Source organism: Hippocampus comes, unplaced genomic scaffold, assembly GCF_001891065.2.
Source record: "Hippocampus comes isolate QL1 unplaced genomic scaffold, H_comes_QL1_v1.1 scaffold147, whole genome shotgun sequence".
Taxonomy (NCBI): Eukaryota; Metazoa; Chordata; class Actinopteri; order Syngnathiformes; family Syngnathidae; genus Hippocampus; species Hippocampus comes.
In genome coordinates this window covers 1,733,391-1,755,194 of record NW_017805009.1, presented here as the reverse complement: position 1 = coordinate 1,755,194, position 21,804 = coordinate 1,733,391, and the positions used below count along the sequence as shown (strand labels likewise).

Below are 21,804 nucleotides of genomic sequence, written 5' to 3'. Positions count from 1 at the left end.
ATTTCCGTTCTCTTTATTTTTTTGGGAAACCAAGAGAAAAGATATAGATATATATATATATTTTTTTTTTAATTCTATGGTTGAACACGTACCGGCTTCAACACTCAAAGGTGAATTTGATTTTCTTTTTCTTTTCACACTGTGAAGCTCCTAAAAGAGAAAATATATGTAAAATGTGATTTTATACTTTTATATTTGTGTTCAAGCAGAGAACGTACCTCTTTATCAGCTGTCTCGCCAACAGAATGACCTGGTATCATAACAATTGAATTTGTAGACGATTATTATACATTTTTTAATCACAGGAAAAATAAAATGTGAAATGAATAAGCCATACCTTTGACTGATGCCTCCTGTAAGCTAAGCGCTCTAATCCTTTTTTCATTAATTTCAAAGTGAAGTTTAATGTCCACAACCTGACAAAAAGTTTTACATTCAAATGTTTTGAATTTGATCTCATAATAAATTGGTACCGATTCAAATGTCCTATACGATGGATCCTTTCAATTTTAGGAAGCATACCTGCTCAATGTTAGACCAAAAGAATTCCACTTCTCTGGCTATTGTGCTGGCAATCTGGCGAAGATGAATTTCCTTTTCTTTTTTTGACCTCTCTACACTTTTCCTCTGCTCTTGATGGTAACGTGCACATGTGCGTGCCAGCTGAAACAGAATCAGAAGACACTTCGACTTTATATATCAAATTCTGGAGACTTTTGAACATTTCAAACTTTACATTCATTGTACCTTCTTTGCCGCAGCCTCTTTCCATCTTCTCTCCTGGACAAAGTCGGCTGCCATCCACTGCATCTCCTCCAGGAGGTAGTCCCAGTGGGACTTTGGACGAACGGCCTCCACAAGTTTGGGAAGCCTACTGGCTGACCACTGGCCGTCCTTTCTCAGCTCAGATATGCGTTGGTGCACTTGATTCTCCTAAAGATATGACACAGACAGAAAAGGCACAGACACCCTAAACCGGTTGCCAGCCAATCGCAGAGTAACAGCATAATCAAATACAATTAAAAAGAAATGTTTTGGTCACACATTCTCCTTCAATTATGCTGCTCATTCCGGTGTGCACGCCTTGGCCATCTGGGCAAGACAGACATAACATACAGATATACTATACTCGAGAATGAGCTCATCCCCCATATTCTCAGTACAGCATTGATATTAGGGGTTATTCACAAAAGATAAATATGCCTGTGAGTATTGCAATATCATTTGTCTATGTGTGTTGTAGCATTGTTTGTGTTCAGATATGCGACGTGTAAAGCTCAACAACAAAGATACATAGACGCTACTTAGCGAGCCCATGTACCTTTGGAGTTTTCCTTTGTTATGGAAACATTTAGGTAGCAGAGACTAAGTGGTTGCCTTAAATCCATGTGTAATTCTTTTTGTTTTAAGTTTAGTTTGACAGTGGCCTGCCGAAAGTGGCATTATACAGCTTGAACCCTCTTTGAAGAAAATGTATGGGTTATAGCTACCAAAGTGCCACTTATTGGGAAGTGAGTTCAGTCAAGGGCCACCATACAGCTCTTGTATGTCAATTTTGCACTTGGAGCTCACAGCAAAAACAAAAGAGGCCAATAGACAGCTTGCAGATCAGAAACTAGTCCAGTCAAGACCGGTCACTCATCTCAACGCACCGCTAAAATTGAAATGGGACCAAAAAAAAAAAAAAAAGAAAAACTCTTATTTAGATTATAATCAAGACAATGATGTTAGTTTATATAAGAGCTCAATCATCAAAAACCTAATCCACGGCCGGCACAGCGAGAGTGTCTCCACACCACTAGTGGCTTTTCTTCTCTTTTTAAAGTTTTTTTTACCTCGTTTGTTTGTATTCCTGAACCTCAGTGTGTTTCTTCTATTGTATAAACGTGGACATGCCTATCTGTACTAGCCTGGAGCCACTGCAATGTTTATAGTCAGGATCAGCTGTGAGCAACAATGGCTATCAGCACTTGACCTGACAGCAAGGAGGAAATGGGGATGTAGTGCCGGTGCAGAGCAGTGAGCAATGAAAGTCTCCAAATCTGTCTGGATGTCTCTTATCATAGCTAATGTTAGCTCTATCCCTAATAAGATGGACAAGCTTGTGGCATTGACATAAGGGGGACTTCAGGGATGTGAGGCTGCTGTCGTTTATGGAGTCCTGGCTGGCATCACGGACAATGGGCTCACTCGTTTTGCGTGAACTTCTCTTTACTCTGTACTGTGTCCAGGTTCATGTATGTTGTTTTTGATCCTTGAGCACATCTAAATGGGTAGCCGACACATCTGTCTCCTCCTTGCTTGCTAATTATTTTTTGTTCCCTGCAACCATTACTGCAGCTGAAATGCTGCAAACATTTCCCCATTGGGGAAATAATAAAGGTTATTATATTTTTTTAAAAAAAGGACTAAATCACTTGTAACCAAGAAACAAAAAAATGTGCATCCAGATTGGTTATTCTGAAACTTACCAGTTTAGCTTGCTCAACTTGCTTATCTTGGGCAGCCTCCTGCGACGACGACGACTGCATGGTCGCACTTTGACCAAAGCCACTCATTTTGATTCCAGAGCTACCATTTGTTCCTGTCAGTTTGGACTGGGTGCTTGGGTTTGTATTGGCAGCAAGTGGGCGCAGAGGACTTGTTGGTTGAGGGGTCGGAACGCAGTTTGAAGTAGGGGTAGGAGTAGACGACATTGAGGTGAGCGATATTGAGTTGGTCATAATCCTTTGAATGGGTTGAGCTGACTCTGCACCGGGACGACCAAGAGTCACCGTCTATGTGGAAGGGAACAAATCTTAAGATTGTATCGCAATTTAAGTGTAAACATTAATGCAAACTGTATGCATATGTCTTCAAGGAGACTGACCGCTTGCCCTGTCTGTAGCATTGCCTGGTTTTGCTGCTGCTGGGGAGGCAACTGGATATGAAGACCTGATTGCATCTGCTGTTGGAGCTGGGTCTGGAGTTGTGTGTGGGGATTTGCTGATGCCATGATTGGGCCACCTGCCTGCACTTTCACCTGCGCTTGGAGCTGACCACCAGGTTGGACTGTACTCTCCACAATCTGAGCCTGCTGGGACAGTGTCACTGGCAGGCCAGTCATTGGGAGAGCCCCTTGTGGCAACCTGCCTGGCAGCTGAGGAGGTGGAGTATGTAGGCTAGCTGCATTCTGCACTGGAGGTCCTTTGGATGGGTCATACTGTTGTTGGTTCTGCTTCTGTCCTGCAATTTGGACCACTTGAGGTGTCGGCGGCATCCCGCCTAGACACATAAAAAACAAATTATAGGACAAACAAAGGGCAGATGTACAAAGAAATAAACGTGTGTATTTACATATGAAGCCCTGTAAATGTCTTGTGGTCTTGCTAGAATATATTTTTATTTTAATTGAATACAGGTGTTTGGTAGCTTTCCCTGAATAATAGAAGCTAATCATAAATTAAATAGCACTTGAATGTTTTTAATTGGAGCTCCTGAGAACAGCGCCAAATGAAATAGATGAAATTGATTGAACAGAAGTATACTACTTCCTGATGATCATAGCATAAACTAATACAGCAGAATGGTTACAGAAGAAATGAAATTAATGTGGTCATCTACATGTCTCTCAAACAAAACATTAGATAGTTTAATGCAAAATCAAAGCATTGCATTTCATGTTGAATGTGGTTAAAATATGTCCAAAACTATAGATGCTATTTTAATTGAATACAGGTGTTTGGTAGCTTTCCCTGAATAATAGAAGCTAATCATAAATTAAATAGCACTTGAATGTTTTTAATTGGAGCTCCTGAGAACAGCGCCAAATGAAATAGATGAAATTGATTGAACAGAAGTATACTACTTCCTGATGATCATAGCATAAACTAATACAGCAGAATGGTTACAGAAGAAATGAAATTAATGTGGTCATCTACATGTCTCTCAAACAAAACATTAGATAGTTTAATGCAAAATCAAAGCATTGCATTTCATGTTGAATGTGGTTAAAATATGTCCAAAACTATAGATGCACTGAGAGGTTTGGAAAGAGTAAAGATGTTTAAAAATGGGGAAGAAAAAACAACAACAAAAAGACAGCGAAAAGAAAAGGGAAAATAAAACTACAAAGCAGACACACAAAAACGGCATGTTTCACATGCATGCATGAAAGCTATGTCATTCTAGCAGTATTCAAGGCATCAGAATGCCTCACAGCAGCAAAGCACAGAGGTGAGCGCAAGGACAAACATCGGGTTTTGCAGACAGCAGGCCTCAGCGGAGCTGTGCAATCTAAAGCAGCGCCTGCCTTACCTCCCTGCACGTCACACCACCAACACCTGGCCCTGACACACCCACACCATCACAATCGCAAAAACCTGTGCGGTGAACGCAAGTCCTCCACATGATTCCCCTCCTACTTAGACTGAGGGAAAGAAGCCAAGTCAGAACAAAATGCCATGAGATAACATGAAGCGAAATCAACTCAATGTGACCATGAGATACAGAAAGACACTTAAAGAGGTATCGGAATAATGACTCAGAAACCTTGTTGATGATGCATGGACAACCGGAGAATGAAAGACTTGCACAAGAAATGACAATGGGCAACCAAAAGACACCGTGACAACAAATGGAGTCATTTAATGGGAAAACCCACAAGAAAGTGCGCTCATTCCCACTGGGTTCCCACTTTCTTTAATCCAAGTGTAGTTTAACAAAAATAAATGAATAAACCAATCAAATGAAAATAAAAGCCATCATCACATGGCAGTCAGTCGAAAAGACAACTGCTTAAAAAGAAACAAAAACAAATGGATGACAAAGGATGGCCAAAGACACGACAAAAGGAAAATGTTAAGACAAGGCATCTTCCCAGTGTGTGATGACTATTCTTCACAGTTGGAAAATCTTCTTCCCATTTCATCCTGACAGAGAGGCGGTGTTGGTTGAACTAAGCCTGAATTTCCTGAGGAAGGACTGCTGAGAAATCCAGCATCGGAAGATCACCTGATTGATGCTGCTTGGAGCTTATTTGTCAAAGGGGAATGTTTTGGCTCAGATACTTAAATCTTCTTCATGTGAAGAAAGGGAAGCATCCAGCAGCATACGAAGAATGGAGGGCCTCGTTGTAGCACTCCTACCTTGCACAGTTGGCATAAGCTGTTGGAGTGGCACGCCAGGCGATCCTAAAGGAGATACACCAGGATGCTGGAAAATCAGCCCATGGCGACCAACGTCAATCCGGGATCGTTTAGCCTGATCTGGGATTTAAAACACACAATACCCTCAAAACGGAAAAAAAGTACTCTGCACAGGGCAATGACCTTCCGAAGACCTCACAGGCCACTTCTCCTTCCTCGAAGAAAACACTTCAACATAGAGCGCTAGTAGAGGATGCCAAATATCTAAAAGCAGAAGCAATTAAAGGGAGAAAAGAAAAAGAACAGAAAACAAAGCAAACGGAGGGGGAAAAAAAGCAACAGACAGGAGTTTTCGATCCTCGCCCTACCTGCTTGCACCATAGCCTGTTGCCTCTTGAAGGCATCCATGTCTGCGGGGTTGGCAAGCGTGCCAGCTGGCCCTTGGAGTACCTATGCCACAAGAAATTCAAGGAAGATCATCTCGTTACCTATAGATAATCCACTGCAGATAGTGTTTCACACAAGGATTGCATCTATTACCTGAAATTGCTGCTGGGCAGAGAAAGCTGCAGATACATTGGGAGGAAGCTGTGTTGCTATGGCAACAGGCGTCACTGCTTGACCATCTTTCCCTGTGACAACTTTTACCTGAGAGAAGCAAAAGTTTTAAAGGAGCACCATTCAAAGAAGGAAAAGATTAATGTTGAGTTGAAAAAGCACTGAATTCTGGCTCAACCAATACCTCATCGTTGATAACCTTTGACTGTTCCTCCTCTTCCTCCTCCTCTTCCAGGTCCAAATCGTTCTGTCTTAAGTAAGTATACAAAGGAACGCAAGGCTTCTTTTTGAAAGCCAAGTAGTCCATCATATTTCCTTGAAGATGCTGAAGAAAGAAGAGTTCTATAAGGTATTCATTGAACACCTCCTTTAAATTGTCCATCTTCTTGGCATGGTGCTCTAAGCACTGTTTGCGTAGCTGGGCAATTTCTGGGGTTGAAGGAGCAATCTCCTCTAACTTCTTGGGAACCTGTTTTTTAACAGTGCCTAGTGCAGTGTTGGTGGTTGCAAGGGGATTGTTGGTATTTACTTGGGATGGGCTGGTAAGGGAGGGGCTGGAGGGTGGGATGGTGGAAGGTATACTAAAAGACGCCGTGGTTGTGGATCCAACAGCACCAACTACACTCTGTTGAGTCTTATCAAATATCACAGGCCGTCCGAGCTGCTCTTGTATGATGCTGCTGATCTGTGGAGGTAGGTTAGAAGTGGTAATGTGTCCAGGGCTGCCCAAAGTGGAGAGAGCAGTACTGGTAGCCACGGGACTTTGAGGTCCAAGATGGTGAATGGTGCCTCCAGTCTGTGAGTGAGGCTGAGAAAGACGGCGTTCCCTAACGGAACCTGGTGCTCCTGGAGAAGACAGTTGAATTTGACCAGGAGTTCCAGGTGCAATCTGGGCCAGCCCTGTACCATCCTGATATACAAAATGACCACTTCCCGAAGGGCTGCCTAAACTGATTTGCCGCACTAACATACCCGCCTCAACAAATCGTGTCGGACTCTGTCCGCACACACCAAGAGTAGCTGTGGGGGCTCCAGGCCTTGTGATGCCTTGCAGTGAGACTGGGCTATGCTGGGTGGGGCTTTGCGGCTGCATGGGTTGGGGTAAAGGAGATGTGACCTGGATGTAGGAAGATGGAGCATGCTCAAACCTCCATTGTGGTGTTGTGTGTTGGAAGCCAGGGGATGCTGGGTTTTGCAGGGGAAGCGGGGTTAGGGTGATCTGCTGGTTGCCAGTCACCATTTGTCCCACATTTTGTAAAGTGATGTTCATGTTCTGACCAGTGACTGGGCTGCGACTCATGATTATCTGATAGTTGGGAGATTGAGGAGCTGATGGGCTGGCAGAAGAAAATGTGGTCACAGGTGACTGAGGGTGAGTAACTGTAGTTTGTTGCTGTGAAGCTGCCATGGTCGCTTGCTGCTGCTGCTGCTGCTGCTGCTGCTGATCCTCAACTTCTGAGCCACTAACAGACTTGGATCTCTGGAGTTGTCGTTGAATGTTCTGCGACCCACTTCCATGGTGCATCGCGTGACACACTTGCAGTAGCTCGCTCAATAATCTGTGGAGAGGGGGAAAAATCCAAGGTTTACTCATAAATGCACATAGTGAGGCTTTTAAATGTTCCTGTTGTCTAACTGTCAGATCGTATTTACATCACTTTCGCTCTTAATAAATGAATTATGTGCTCAATTTGTGCTTAAAAGATTGTAACCAGAATACTGTGCCTTATGTGTCATCAACAGCATTAATCTAACATACAGTATAATACTCAATAACCACAGTTGATTTGGGTCTCATTGAAAGTAAATATAACGTGAAATGTAGTTTTACGAAGAGGTAAAAAAAAAAAAAAACAATTGATGGCCTTATAAAAATCCACTGTAGGTTCCGTAATTGTTATTAATAGCTTTTTTTGTTTGTTTGTTTTGAATTGCAACAGCCAGCAACGCATTAAATGTGTATTATCAGCTTCAATTGGTGGACACAAGAATGACTTTAGGATAAGAACAATTTCACAGTCGGGGTGTTTCGGGATCTCTTCTGTCAAAATAACGATATCGCTCAGGGGCGTAACGTTAGCTTAGCCGGTTTGCATCACATGCAAGGGTCCTCTGTAAATAGACCCACATATTGCCATCTCTGATAGTAAAGGTTGAATGATAGCACACGTACATTGCGTATAATATATCGCCAGACCTGCTACGGGGCTATATAAGCTATTTCAACACATACAATTCCCATCGCTACGGTACGCGTGCTAGCAAACGCTCGGAGTGCTAGCTTGTTATTGCTAGAAGGCCAACAATTACGAATAATAAATTAAACCGTGTATACTGTATTACTTACATGGTACGACTCTTCTTTCGTCGTTTAATGTTACCTACGTCATTTTAGAACAACATAAAAGCAGTAACAAATGTTATGTGACGAACTATAACGTTTCAATATTGCTAACGAATAGTCAATGTTTGAAGCTAATTTCATTGAGCAACATGGCGACCACAGCGACCTATGGTTTAACCCGGTTGTGGTCCTGTTTTACAGGAAGTTGAAGGCGTGCACAACAATTGCGATTGTTGCTGTTCCGTAAAAATAAATTGTGTTTGACATCATATTCGCATGGGATTCGGTATTCTATGTTATTAATCCTTATGAAAAATAAAACACCAGACAGGTAAATTGTGACTCCATATATTGAAATGATGGCTGATAAGTAGTCGTGAGTGAATCAAAATTATGTTCCCTCGCGCCCCCTCAATTAATCATTATAAATTTGGAGTACAGTACAGTACTTACTAGCCTTAACAGTTCGCTTTCGCAAAACTGACACACCGTTAAAAAAAGCAGTAGAAAACACAAAGAGCTCACATACATTTTATTCTTCACAAGAATCATACATTAGTTCATTAACATATTAGCAAAGTGCTTTTGAAATTCATGTAAAAAGTACACATACAAAAATATGCCATGCAGCAAACCGAAACATAATAAATAACATCACTTGCGTCACAAAAGTAACAATGAGTATCCACATATTCAATTAAAACTGTTCTAAATATCTGATATCAGGTGTCAATGCACCTTGAAAAAGGCACTATTATAAGCTACGTAATTACAGTAGTTGGTCATTTCGTTCAGCATTTTTTGATTCCTGTTTGTCAAACACCACTAAATTATAGCCTTTGTTTCAAGTATGGCCTGTAATTGGACATTTCTAAGTGCAAAACACACAAAAACAAAAGGTACGCAAAAAATATTGAGCAAAAATATCGGTCTCATCAAGCAACAAACAAACAAAACATCGTTACAAATCTCACTTCAAGATCAGACCTAAGGAAGTCCAGTCTTCTGTGCATTTGTCAAGATTTCAGATGCTGGACCGTGTGCTTGTCACTCCAGTCAGTGGTCGTTCCCTTGAGAAAGATAAAAGTGCTTATGTAACTCAACAGAAGGCTCCATCCTCTTCAATGCAATGAGGTGAATGGGGAATGACAACAAAGTTTCTGTGAAGGCAGTACTACAACACTTCGACAGTGCTAAGTTTTCAGAGCAGAGAGGTGTCGTTCAATACACTGCTTGCCTGGGAAAATAGAGATAGCACAATTATAACAACAATTCATATGAGCCCAGCATTAATGGCTTGCTGGAAAACTAATATTGCATTGAAGACAAAATATAATCTTGTTCGCACTTACATCTTTCAATACTGTCAATGTCCTTTTCCTCTGTGACGAATCGGGACAAACCCTCCAGAAGCAGAAGAGCTTTATGGTAGCGCTGGACTATTTCGGTACCACAGTGGAACACCTCATCTAAAGCTGCAGATTGTACCTGAAAGCAATTTGAAAACAAAACAAGACGGTGATGCAATATGAGCAGCACATCATTTGGGAGTGAGGGCGGGAACTCACCATGTGCACAGTTCGACAATAGATGAGCTTCTCTGCTGTGAGTCCAGTAAAGTGATCCATAAGCTTCTGCTTGTCCATCAAAAATTTTTGCAGGCGATTGCTCAAGGAGCGACAGCATGTAACACAGCTCTTGTACAATTCATTCAGCTTCTTGATCACTTCATAAAGGAGACAGTAGTTATTACAACTTGTCATGATTATTACTGTAGAGGAAGAGCCAATGACTTTAATTCTCACATCGCTATATGTGGAACGTATAAATGAACTAATTGACACAGATTAATGAAGGTCACAACACCAAAAGTGGTTTCACCTTGCTTGACTGTAGATGAAGGAAGCAGTCGACCTTGCTGGATATTTTCTTTGGCATCACGCAGAGCTGTGGACAGAGACTCTGCTGCTTTCATATACAACAATAACTGTTCTGCATAGCTGTAAGGAGAACGTAACACCACAAAGCAATCTTGGTCATCTGTCAGGAGAGGAGTTGGACTTTGTATTTAACAAAATTTTACAATGAATATTCTGACCTCCAGTCTCGACTCAAGAGGCTGATTTGGTCTGTCAACAGACTGTGTTCTATAAAGGAAGTCTCAGGGCTGCTGATGGGATCCAACACCGGGTCCTTTGAAGAAGCCAATTCCATGATACAGTGCACAAAAGCCAATACGAACTGGAGGTCACTCAACGCATCTGTATGGACCTGCTGTGGAAGTATCAAATGGATAAAACACTGTGACTACAGGAAGCTCAGTTACATGTTCAGCAACCTCGGTAACATAACTCGCAGCATTTCCTTTCACCAAATATTAGCAAAAGTAATGTGCACCTCCATTAGTGTATCTTCGGGTAGCTCAGGAGGATGAAAAACCAAACTGCAGTGTGGAGTAACATCCATGGCTTCAGACACACTGCTTGTACAGTTTCTTTGATAACGAAGGTGACTGTTGAGTAACCAGGCTGTGCCAATGCAGTTGGGTGAGCCTATGTTAAAAAATACACAGCTGAAACATCCAGAAATAAACAGCTTGTTGTTGAAATAAACTTTTGTTACTGGGTCATTTCGCAGTACTAAAACAAATGTATCATAATAAGGAGCAAATATTTTTAGCTTTAATCATGACTCTGTCATTTCAGGGCAAAACAAATAATTCCAAATATAATATGTTAATAGTTGAACCTCAAGTTACAAGCTTAATTGTAATATTCATAAATTGAGGTCATGATTCCCACTGAAATGAATGTAAATGGAATTAATCTGTTCGAGCCCCAAAATGAAATTATACTTATCTTAGATAGATAGATAGCTCTCTCCAGAGAGAGGGAGAGAGAGAAAGAGATTTATACATAGATCTCTCTCTAGATTAATCTCTCTCTCTCTCTCGCTCTCTCTCTCTCTAGATATACAGTATATCTCTTTAGATACAAATTTATATCTTTCTCTCTATCATCCATCCATCCATCTTCTAATCTGCTTATCCTCACAAGCGTCGCAGGTGTGCTTGAGCCTATCCCAGCTGTCTTCGGGCAGTAGGCGGGGGACACCCTGAACTGGTTGACAACCAATCGCAGGGCACACATAGACGAACAACCATCCGCGCTCACACTCACACCTAGGGATAATTTAAAGTAATCCATTAACCTGCCTATCCAGGCCAAAAAGACAAATTGCATTCACTCAACAATACCTGTCTGCTGCGTCCTTTGGAACATAGTATCAGGAGGAGTGTTTCCAATAGCTGGAGAACCAAAGGAGAATACTGCAGTTGGTGGGCTACCCGATGAAGCAAGCGCTCTATGATAGCCAGTAGGTGGAGCTATAAGTTTGAATCAGTCAAGTTTCAAGGACAGAGAAAACGGCCACAGCAATATCTAACAAGGAATTTTTGGACATACAGTACTATCGTGGTCTGTGCAGCAAACCATTTTGTGGTTGAATTAAGATTAAGGCCAGTACCTGTGGTATCCATGGTCTTTTCATAGCAGAGGCTTTCATTACTTCTCGGTTCAAGAATTTGAGCACCAAATGCAGCTTTAAGCAAAATGTCAGACAGTCTGCCAATGTTCCGTGATCTGGCCATTCAATACACAAAGAAAGCGAGTGAAGTGAACATTTAATCATTTATTAAATCGCTTCGCTATTCTTTGTACTGGGACTACAGACAATAACAATAACTTGTTCTGACCTTTTAAATCGGCCCTTTTTGTTGAGGGGTCTACTGCCATAGTTGGTGTGGAAAGCAGGCGCAAGGCTGGGGCTACACACGTCTATCCCGCAAGTGTCCTGCTAAGAAAGGTTTAAAAAAAAAAAAAAAAAAGGAATAAATGAATAGAAATAAGCAACACAGAAAAACCCAGCGTAAACCAAATGTTTATGCTGGGATTCTGTTTTCTTTCTTTCTTTTTAAATTCAATGTGTTTCAGCTCAGTTTGCGTGATACACAAAATATTTTGCTCCTTTTAGAGTTGATTAGTTGACTGTCAAATGAAAAATGCGCACCATGGCACAATGTGGCTTAAGTGTGTACAGTGATCAAATGAAAATTTATAATTTACATGTAATTGTGTATTCACACGCACACGCGCGCACACACACACACACACACACACACACACACACACACGCGCACATGCACATTATAATCTGACCTTGTGGCTGGGGCTGTCTCTCTTATTAGGAGACTCCATGGGACATTCAGTTCTTGTACTAAGAGGTAGAGTATGCTCTGACGTCCTTGGGGTAATTCCCACTAGATTACAGAACATCGAAGGCATCATGCACCTCATCTGTTGAGTTTAGATGTGATTCAGTGGATTGGTTCATACCACGTGGTGAGGACTGGGGTCTGAGTCTTCTAGTCAGACTTGGGGAGTAGGTGGCAGGGCAGGAATCATGTGGTCCAGATCCTCCGCACGGTGAGGAACTTTTAGTAGAGCCAGCATAACAGAGGCGGACCCTGGAGTATGTGTAAAACAGTCATGCAGAAGATCCTGTAAGTGATATGTAGAGAGATCAGAAACAGGAGTGCCTCTATACCTGGTAGAACCTTGTGAGCCGGAAGGTTGCAGATTCTGCTCCATTCGCTGGTAGTTGTGGATCTGAGTTGGGACAGGAATAGGCTCTGAATGGCTGCGGACACATAGCACAGGCTTCATGTGCGGATGAAAATGTACCAAAAATACACATGCAGAACAATGAAATAAGAAGTGGAGTGGCTAATGAATAACTCATTCAAACATCTCAGAAGACTTTTTTCTGATTTAGGCTGACAAAACCCATCCCAGTCTATCTTACCATGGAGGCTTGGAGTGACAATGCAGCAAGGGAGAAGATGGAGGTGTCCTGCAAATTGTTTCAAGAACTCCGTCTGTCATCAGTGGGCTTCTGTTGAGAAAATATCATGCATATTTGCACCATCCTCAATGCTGACAATTATTTATGTTAGCCATGTTTCATCACTTGAGTTATCTCCAAAATGAAAATAAAAGAAATGAATTAATTCATGTTTCGCCGTGACCTACTAAATCTTCACGCACACACACACGCGCACACACATACACGCTACAGCAAGTCCACTGAATAGAACATTCCAGCCTCACCCAGTGTATATCAGACAACTTTCAACGGGTGATCCACTGTCTTCCTCCCATGTGTACTCACCTGTAATGCAGTGAAATAATACATAAACAGGGTAAGTAGTCTTTTTTAAATGGATTGTTGTGAGATGTGTGAGGTACTGTGTGACTGCAATTCTTACTGGGAGACTCGTGATGTACCATAACATAATCTTCTGGAAAAGATGAACTGTTCCTGCTTTCATGACTGGTTATTTCTTTCAACTGGAAGACAACAGTGTCTGACACAAGAGAGCTTTTCAATTTGGTCTGACAGCGATGCTTCTCTCCATTGGAAAGCTGAAAAATTATATACAAAGTGATTTAATTGAGGAAAAAAAAGTCAGTTCAATTTTTTTTTTAATTAAAAGGACATTTTTGTCTAAAGAGTACCCACTAGAGGAGAGGCTGGATGGGACGTGGAGGAGCTGCTAGAAGAGCTCCCCGAGGGAGAACTGGGATAGAAGCAGATCGGAGTTGGAGAGCCTGTTCAAAAACAATGTGCTCGTCTTAAGGTGGGGAGTGCAATAGTTGATTTCATGTAATAAACCAAGCAAGATCAAGTACATACATTGCCGAGAGGCTGAGCTAGTCTCCAAGAAAGGATGATAGAAAAACTCATCTGCAAAAGCAAAGAGGTAGGGGCAAGTGAATCTACAATACAGCACATGAACAAGGCTTTGGGAAGCAAATAAAGACATTTATTTTTGTAATAAATCGTCACACTAATAACGTAACTGCCTCAGTTCCGGTAATTTTTGGGTCCAAATTAGATTTCTGCAAGAAATGACTCTCCATAATCCAATGGAGATGTTGCCAAAAGGGTCAATTTCAAAGAGCCAATCACATTCAGATGAGCTCTTTCAGATGGGCATTTTTGCAGTGACTGCAATGGACTATGGAGAGTAATTTCCTGCAAAAATCTGACTTTTGGGGAAAAAAAAAAAACACCTAGGCAGTTATATTATTAGCGTGACAAAAGGGTTGTGAATTTAAAATGAATGAGAAGAAAAGAATTAGCAGGAATGAGTCTTGTCCCCCCAAAATATTAAAGTATAAAAAAAAAAAACACTCAATTTTAATGAGGGAGATGTTTACCAAAGCTGATCCTATCCTTGTGGTTTCTTTGAAGAAGTCCCAACAGTAGCTGTCTGAGGTTACTTGATGTCTCCTTGGGGATGCTGAGGTAAAGACAAACATGTCCTTTTTGTACAAACAGAGATGTCTAGATGATATAAATCCTACACAGAACAAAATTGAGCTTGGGTTGACAACACATTGTTTAGAATTTGTTTACGGAGTTTGGTATTTTAAGCTATAGTATGAGGTGGCACAGTGTTCGACTGGTTCGCACGTCCACCTCACAGTACAGAGGTCACAGGTTTGATTCTGGGTGACGGCCATCCTGTGTGGGGTTTGCATGTTCTCCCAAGTGCCTGCGTGGATACCAGTATCCTCCCACATTCCCCCCAAAAATGCATGGTAAATTAATGGTACACTAATTTTTCCCTAGATGTGATGGTGAGTGTGAATGGTTGTTTGCAATGTGTGCCCTGCGATTGGCTGGCAACCAATTCAGGGTGTACACCGCCTACTGCTCGAAGACTGATGGGAGAGGTTCCAGCACGGCCTCAACTCGCGTGAGGATAAGCGGCTATGATAATGGATGGATGGATGGATGAAGGCGATAGTATGTTCACAGTACCTGCACTACTGTGTTTGTGTGGTTATAAAGCGCCCATCTGTTTGTTTTTTTTTGTTTTGTTGTTTAATATGTGAGCCGTATATGTCATTTTCTTGCTAATTTATAGTTTCAGGGTAAAACATTTGGGCAGTCAGCCACTAATGGATATAGTCATTGCAGAGTGTGTTTGTAGGTATCGCTTTCTGGGTCAAATGGAAAATGATAGCAGTGCAGGCCACTAGCTGGCAGCTCCAGATAGGTTATATATAGAAAGCTCCATGAAAATAACAAACCTTGCCTCGTCACACATTTTGGCCAGCTTATCACTGGCTTTATTACAGTATAAGATAAGCATGGCCAAACGCCACACAAACTAGCAAAGTCAAGGACGTTATGCCAACAAAAATGCACAAATTGTGCTGAACAAGACAGCAGAGTAGTTGTGTACAGTCTAAGAGGTGCACCAACCTTGGTACAAGGGTCCTGTTGAATTCATAGAAGAGGCGGAGCTCCTGTGGTGAGTTCGCCTATACAATAATATTCAACTGTATTAAAAAGAGATAACTCATAGATACACACACAAACACTCAGCATCATGGTCACGGTCACATGTAAAACTACCCTTGTTTTTTTTCCTCAGTGCCTATCATTTTTACCATCACGTTTGTCTTGTGTGAATGGTAAAAACAAAATAAAAACAACGTTTGACTTAAACATGCGCAACACATAGTCCACACATGAAGTATTTGATAGTTCAGAAGGCAAAAGTGTCATGTTTGATATCAATCATCACTGTCATTAGATTCGATTCATGGCTATCTGGACTTCCTTCTAAATATCTGGAAAAATAACCTTTATAGATGGGGGAAGGTTAGTTTCTTAACTGTGTGAAAGATGTTTCAAAATCAAGCTAAGTGCCACGGGCTTCCTTCTACCCATAAATAAATGTGTATGCGATTCACAAACAGCAGCTTCATTTGAGTAGCCACGTGAGCGACACAAAAGTAAAAGCAGTGTTGTGGAGCAATATTTACTCGAGGCTCACAACCACTTGTGCATGTCCCCCACCCAGTAAACAACAGTCTTTCCGAATGAACATTCCGTTTTTTCCACACTACACCATAGACCAGGGAGTGTGTGAGGCAGCTGGCGTGTGATGTATCATGTTCGTGTTTAGAAAAAGCATGCATCATGCTCAGTTTTGCATTGGCAGTCATGAGACTATCCTTTCTAGGAACTGTGCATATCTCAAAGCAGAGTCATCGGATATTATGTAACGGACTCCAGCAAATGTTGCTTCGAAACGTACACAGGAGACTGACATCTTTGTCCAAGCTCATGAGCATGCTTTTTGGTTTTACTCACATGAAATGGTGCCTTTCCAGTCAGACACTGGTAGATAATGGTGCCTATGCTCCACAAATCAGCTTTGGCATCATAACTGTGGGACATGATAACCTCGGGGGCCTGTGTCCAGAAACACTTGAATAGCTCAGTACCATCACAATGCTTGAGCAGAGGACACAATGCAAAGACCTTAGAAACTCACCATGTACATGGGAGAGCCACATAGAGTTGCTGCCATGGTGTTTGTCTGAAGATGACGCGCAAAGCCAAAGTCAGCTGTTGAGGTTGAGAGAAGTGGTGAGATTAAAAGCATAGAAAAAATAGTGTGTTGCATGTTTGTATTGGTACGGTTGGGTTATATCCCATTAACATGAGAAAACCATTCCTTAACAACTGCAGTCAGACACTTTGAAACATTTTCTTCTACTCTTACAAATCTCTGGTGTGGCTTTACCTATCTTAACATGGGTGTTGATAGAACTGCACCTCCTGCCCTTTGGATGGCAGAGCAAGATGTTCTGAGGTTTCAGGTCTCTGTGAAGGATGCCTTTGCTCTGTAGAATCTTCATGGCCTGAGCAATCTGCTGGAAGAAAACTCTGATTGTGTCCTCGCTTAATGTTCCCTTAGCTGTGGATCAGAGAGAGAAAAATGTATGTTTACATCTTGGTAATTCATAAAGACAGCAGAAGTCATTCCAATTAAACACCATTCTATCAAGTGTACGGAATGTCTGGAAATATAGTTGAAGCATTCATAAATGTCCAAAGTTAAATTGAAGCTTTTCAAGATCAAAGTCAAAGCGTTTCCAGCATCTTGGAGTATTTATAAAATTCCCGTTACTGGCATACACTGTATTTTCACGAACAAAAGCCACACATAAAAGTCTCAAATTTCCTCCGCTTAATTTTGCGGGTCGCATTGTGTATGCGCCGAGTTCCAAAATCTGTGAATGCTGTTGCGTGACTTCGATGACGAGTCCGCTTGACCGACTGATGCTGCGCCGACATGTTGCTTATATAGAAGAAAGGCGGACGTAACACAGTAAAGTGGAAAGGGTGGGTGTGAAAGAGGACGATAAAGGGATGCCCCAGTAGGTGCCGGTACGTGCATCGTGCAAAACAACATCTTGAAAATGGCACCTACAAAGAGACACGCTTGTGAAGCAGTTTAAAGTGCAAGCTATCAGTTACGCGGACAACCATGGGAATTGAGAAACTACAAGAGAATTCTAGATTAGGTAATTCATGGTGCTTGGGGCTTTTGTTTTATGAAACGGCGCCATCTATCCATCTGGGCAAGGACGACCGCGGCGCAGCAACATCTGGCGGATTACAAGAAAAAACTGGCCAACTTCCGCACCTATACATGCTCACCGCTGAAGCCATGACTATGAGCAGATGCGGTGTTGTCCAGCGTTCGTGCTGTCCGCTCGTCACCTCAGCAATCCGCTCATAACCGATCGGCGGAAGGAGCATCAATGCTTGGTCAGTCTCTTCACAATGTATGCAGATTACCGCGCCGCACGTATGAAGTGTCGATGGTCATGTGTGGTGCATTTCACATTTCTGGCAGAGTTCTGGCAGCCCGAATTGCTTTGGTCACCAATGCACAAGACACGAATGATCAGAATTTGGCTGGCTATTCAGTAAGAGTCAGATTGACGAGCCAGATCATTGCGAGATGTGTTAAAGTCACTCAGACTCTTAGTTCAGAATATATAGTATCTCACTCCTGACAGTCTTTGATTTCCTAAGTTTGTTTCCACACGACAGGCACCAGCATGATTGCAACACTGAGACAGAACTCGGGTCACATTAACATCACACTTTGTTTGCAAAGGTGCTTAATTTTAAAGGCTACAGTGTTTTTCCACTAGAGGACAAGGACAAGTGTGTGACAGATGGGAGAGGTCACATGGGCACTCTGTGAGCCACAGTGCCTCTGTAGCGTGCTGCAAATAGCTGGCAATGGCCCCTGGCAAGGACACAAAACAGTCAAGTCTACAAAATAGGAGACGACGAATGAATTACACGAGCACTTAAATCAGCATTGAAACAACAACACTGACTGGCTAAATTTAGCGAATGAAAAAAAATCAACTATATTCTGAGCAGTGTCATCACTTTTGTTTGAAACCTGATGAAGGGATTTAAGTAAGTCATGTTCATTGGTCATTTGAAGAATTTACATCTGTTGGAAATCACATGGTGGCTGGGGTGCGGGGAAAGGAAAAAAATGTTAATAATAATTAATGGGCATTTATGGTTACTCGACAAATTACCTCATCACAAGGCAATTCTGAAGCTTTTTAACACATCTTGTTTAGGGATGCGAGTGATCATTTTCTAGTGAACTTGAAGAATTTAAACCTCAACCTGAAGACCACAGAAAACAGCAAAACCTCTTCAAGGCCAGAAACAGACCCGCACGTAACATGTTTCAAATAATCAAAGCTTGACCTTTTCTTGCAATGGCGACATGTATTGAGAATACGCGGCTAGAAAAATAGTGTGACATGTGCTGCGTAAAAGACACTTACATTGAAGGTATTCAGCCAGGTCACCTCCATTGCAATACTGTAAAGATAAGAGAAATTGCACAAAAACTGAGGATGCAGCCATGTCAGGGAGGAACTTTTCTTTTTACCACATTCATGCATACCTCCATGATGAGATACACAGATCCATCTATTTCCTGTGAATGAAAACAAATACATCTTAAATTAATTTTTTTACAAGTAATTTATTCATGAACCATTAGTACCTCAGCGTTCATGTGACACTGACACCAACAATATATACCCCACACTCACTAACAATGTAATCAGTACAGACCACGTTTACACAGTGTGGGACCGACAGGTGCCTGTGAACCCATTGCCCCCACAATGCCCCGCAAACCAATTACCACGTCTGTCCAGACATTGAAAAAACATTGAAAAAAATCACATGTGAGGTGAAGATGTGAGATGGAGCAAAGTACAAGGGTTACAAGTATAAGGTGCCAGTATTCCTAGCACATGGGGGGCAGATGAAGAGGAGAAAAAGCTAAATTTACTTGGTCATTGTTGGCACAAACATAAAGCTACTGGGAAAATCCAGCACAAAATATGTTTTGGACTGATACTAACATCTCTTACTCATAGAAGAGCAGCAGGTTAACATCTGGTGATCACTGACTTAAAAAGTATCTTGCAGCCTGACCCAGAGTGTAAATTCTTAAGTCATGCTAGTGTCCATCTGGTGCGGGCAAATAATTTAAAAGCCATTGCTTAACTGTCCATCTGCCACAAATAGGAGATTAGTTCACAGCTTCCCGTTTGCCTGGCAGGTGATAGCAATGCGAGCGGCTATTCATTGACACAAACTCCCAAATGCTTTCCTACCTGGGGCCTGCTTCAAATGTCATTTTCTTCAAATGTCATTTCATTTTTCTGTGGTTTCTGTATTTCTAAGTGAAAATTCACTTCTACACTTCTTGATGCCTTAAAGATCACCAAAAAAACTAGAATACATAACAATATATTCTGTATTGTATTTATAACACCTAATGTTTCAGCAAACTGTAACTTCATGGCATCAAATGGTAAGAAGTGCTGTGGTTTGGGTAAAGTGGAAAAGAAAATCAAACCCACCTGGTAGTCTAATAGTCTGACGATATTTTCATGCTTGAGTTCCTGGAGGAAAAACACCCAAAGAGGACATGGCATGATGAAAAACAAAATCAGTTTATTTTCTTGTATTGGTTTTAATCAAGCAGTTGCAGTCAAATGCTACAAGCGTGATTTCGAAAGGGATGTGAAATTAAATGGAGAGGTTGTTATTATTCTTGGCATGAACAGTAGGTCATTTATATTTTCTTTAAAGAACATCAAAGGTGATGTCATCGATCACAAAAAGCATGATGATGCACTTTCATATTTTGGCATTGCAAAACATTACTATGTCTCCAAATAGATTGCTCTGATACTGCTTAGACCTAGGTGCAATAGCTATAAAATATGTAGGGATTACTTTGACATTCAGTTCTTTCTCTTTTTTTTTTTTTTTTTTTTTTGCCTTTTTGTTCCGCTAAGCCTCGGTGGACAACATCAAAGGTGATGTCATCGATCACAAAAAGCATGATGATGCACTTTCATATTTTGGCATTGCAAAACATTACTATGTCTCCAAATAGATTGCTCTGATACTGCTTAGACCTAGGTGCAATAGCTATAAAATATGTAGGGATTACTTTGACATTCAGTTCTTTCTCTTTTTTTTTTTTTTTTTTTTTTGCACTTTAGTCTCGCTAAGCATCGCTGGACATTCACAGACAATTCTTGGTTACCTTTAAAATTTTTATTTCTTTTCCAAGTAGAGAATGGGATTTGGCCAAGTTTTTCTTGTTGATGCACTTGACAGCCACTTCCCAATCATGTTTCTTGACAAACAAAAGGACGTATTAGGTAAGATTCTAAATCAGAATAATGTTGAAACTCATGACATCAATTACTGTACCTCCTTGTGTCGTCCTTTGAACACAACCGCAAAGGCGCCGTGACCAATCAGGTCTTTCCTGTTGAACTCAAACTTCCCAACAGACTCCATGCCTTGTGCGTGTATCCTTTCCAGGCAGGCTCAGCGGGCTGGGGGATCACCGACGCAAGCACACATACAGCGCCTCGAAAACTTCACTGGACGAGTGCATTCCCATTTTAATGACCAATGGGAGAATCCTCACACGGCGTTAGCATTATCATTAAAGACAATGTCGCCGACGAACGTACAACGTTGCTGTCACTGGACAAAAACAAACCAACCAAAAAATTAAAACACGTGCGACAGGGTATAAATAAAGATGTGTAACCAGACCGAGAATGTTTTTTTTTCTTGGAATATTTTGAACGAGTTCCCCCGTTTGTTCAGCACGCAACAACCACTAAAAACGCATTAGTACAGTAAACTGTCTGTATTCCACCAAGGATCATATATTAACTTGTTTGGCGTTCTCTTCACCTTTTATTGCTCCCCATTCCCTGTAGCCGCTCATGTTACCAATGAGCATGCGCAAAGCCAGTCGTCGGCGTTTGATGGCGTTGCGTTCATGACACCTTGTAAATTAGAGACTCATAGGCAAACTTTGGTACTACAGGTATTCAATGGTTAGGGGAATGTCGTAAGCATTGTTGAAAAAAAAAACAATTATGTAAAAAGCATGCTTCTTCTCAGATATATTTACGCATAGCACCGGAGTACTTTAAAAAGCTGGAGTCTAATTGATGACAAGTAACTATGGACAACATTTCCGACCAGTCAATCGAAATGTCGACTATAAACAATGTCCATAAAAAATGTGTCATCAAAGAGGATATGGTGACGTCGACTTTGTTGGAGCACGCATGTGTCACTGCACCACCACTATTCATGGTGCTTCTGCAGTTTCAGGAATTTGCTCCGGTGATTAATACTAAAAATCGAGCTCAAACAAAACAGTATCATAGAAACCCTACTTTGTTGTGTGTTGTAGTTGTCAACATGTTTCCACATCTACCACAGTGAGGTCACCAAAGAATGCAATCT

At 41.4% G+C, this 21,804-nt stretch overlaps 2 protein-coding genes across 15 annotated transcripts in view; both read right to left on the bottom strand.

Moving 5' to 3' along the window:
* The window catches only part of ep400 (E1A binding protein p400), a 29,507-nt gene extending 21,297 nt beyond the window's left edge, over positions 1-8,210 (bottom strand). For 8 of the 9 annotated variants that reach the window (XM_019862765.1, XM_019862767.1, XM_019862770.1 and 5 more), the window contains exons 1-12: positions 8,032-8,210; positions 5,869-7,243; positions 5,667-5,774; positions 5,495-5,576; positions 5,127-5,246; positions 2,870-3,264; positions 2,472-2,777; positions 748-933; positions 523-663; positions 338-416; positions 219-250; positions 93-150 (exon numbers count right to left, since the gene is read on the bottom strand). In XM_019862765.1, the coding sequence (XP_019718324.1) occupies positions 93-150; positions 219-250; positions 338-416; positions 523-663; positions 748-933; positions 2,472-2,777; positions 2,870-3,264; positions 5,127-5,246; positions 5,495-5,576; positions 5,667-5,774; positions 5,869-7,209 (2,848 nt within the window). In that variant the 5' untranslated portion in view covers positions 7,210-7,243; positions 8,032-8,210. The remainder of the gene's footprint in view (positions 1-92; positions 151-218; positions 251-337; positions 417-522; positions 664-747; positions 934-2,471; positions 2,778-2,869; positions 3,265-5,126; positions 5,247-5,494; positions 5,577-5,666; positions 5,775-5,868; positions 7,244-8,031) is intronic. The other variant, XM_019862772.1, reaches the window with a different exon arrangement.
* A 233-nt stretch (positions 8,211-8,443) lies between these two features.
* On the bottom strand, positions 8,444-21,324 carry ulk1a (unc-51 like autophagy activating kinase 1a). Of its 6 annotated transcripts, XM_019862807.1 has the most exons (28): positions 21,241-21,324; positions 20,743-21,024; positions 20,573-20,665; positions 19,878-19,919; positions 18,905-18,937; positions 18,783-18,819; positions 16,697-16,870; positions 16,445-16,518; positions 16,261-16,362; positions 15,364-15,422; positions 14,310-14,392; positions 13,783-13,833; positions 13,609-13,697; positions 13,355-13,511; positions 13,197-13,257; positions 12,892-12,981; positions 12,634-12,726; positions 12,423-12,553; positions 12,246-12,346; positions 11,783-11,883; positions 11,554-11,669; positions 11,285-11,413; positions 10,426-10,580; positions 10,127-10,302; positions 9,910-10,028; positions 9,597-9,754; positions 9,381-9,516; positions 8,444-9,265 (listed from the first exon to the last, which is right to left on the bottom strand). In XM_019862807.1, exons 2-28 carry the CDS (start codon positions 20,830-20,832, stop codon positions 9,222-9,224), a joined length of 2,694 nt encoding a protein of 897 aa, XP_019718366.1. In that variant the 5' UTR covers positions 20,833-21,024; positions 21,241-21,324; the 3' UTR covers positions 8,444-9,221. The 6 variants fall into 6 exon arrangements, with proteins under 6 accessions (XP_019718366.1, XP_019718368.1, XP_019718371.1 ...); XM_019862809.1 differs by having other exon boundaries at positions 10,127-10,299; positions 20,743-21,287; XM_019862812.1 differs by having other exon boundaries at positions 10,127-10,221; positions 20,743-21,287.
* Positions 21,325-21,804: the final 480 nt, after the last annotated feature.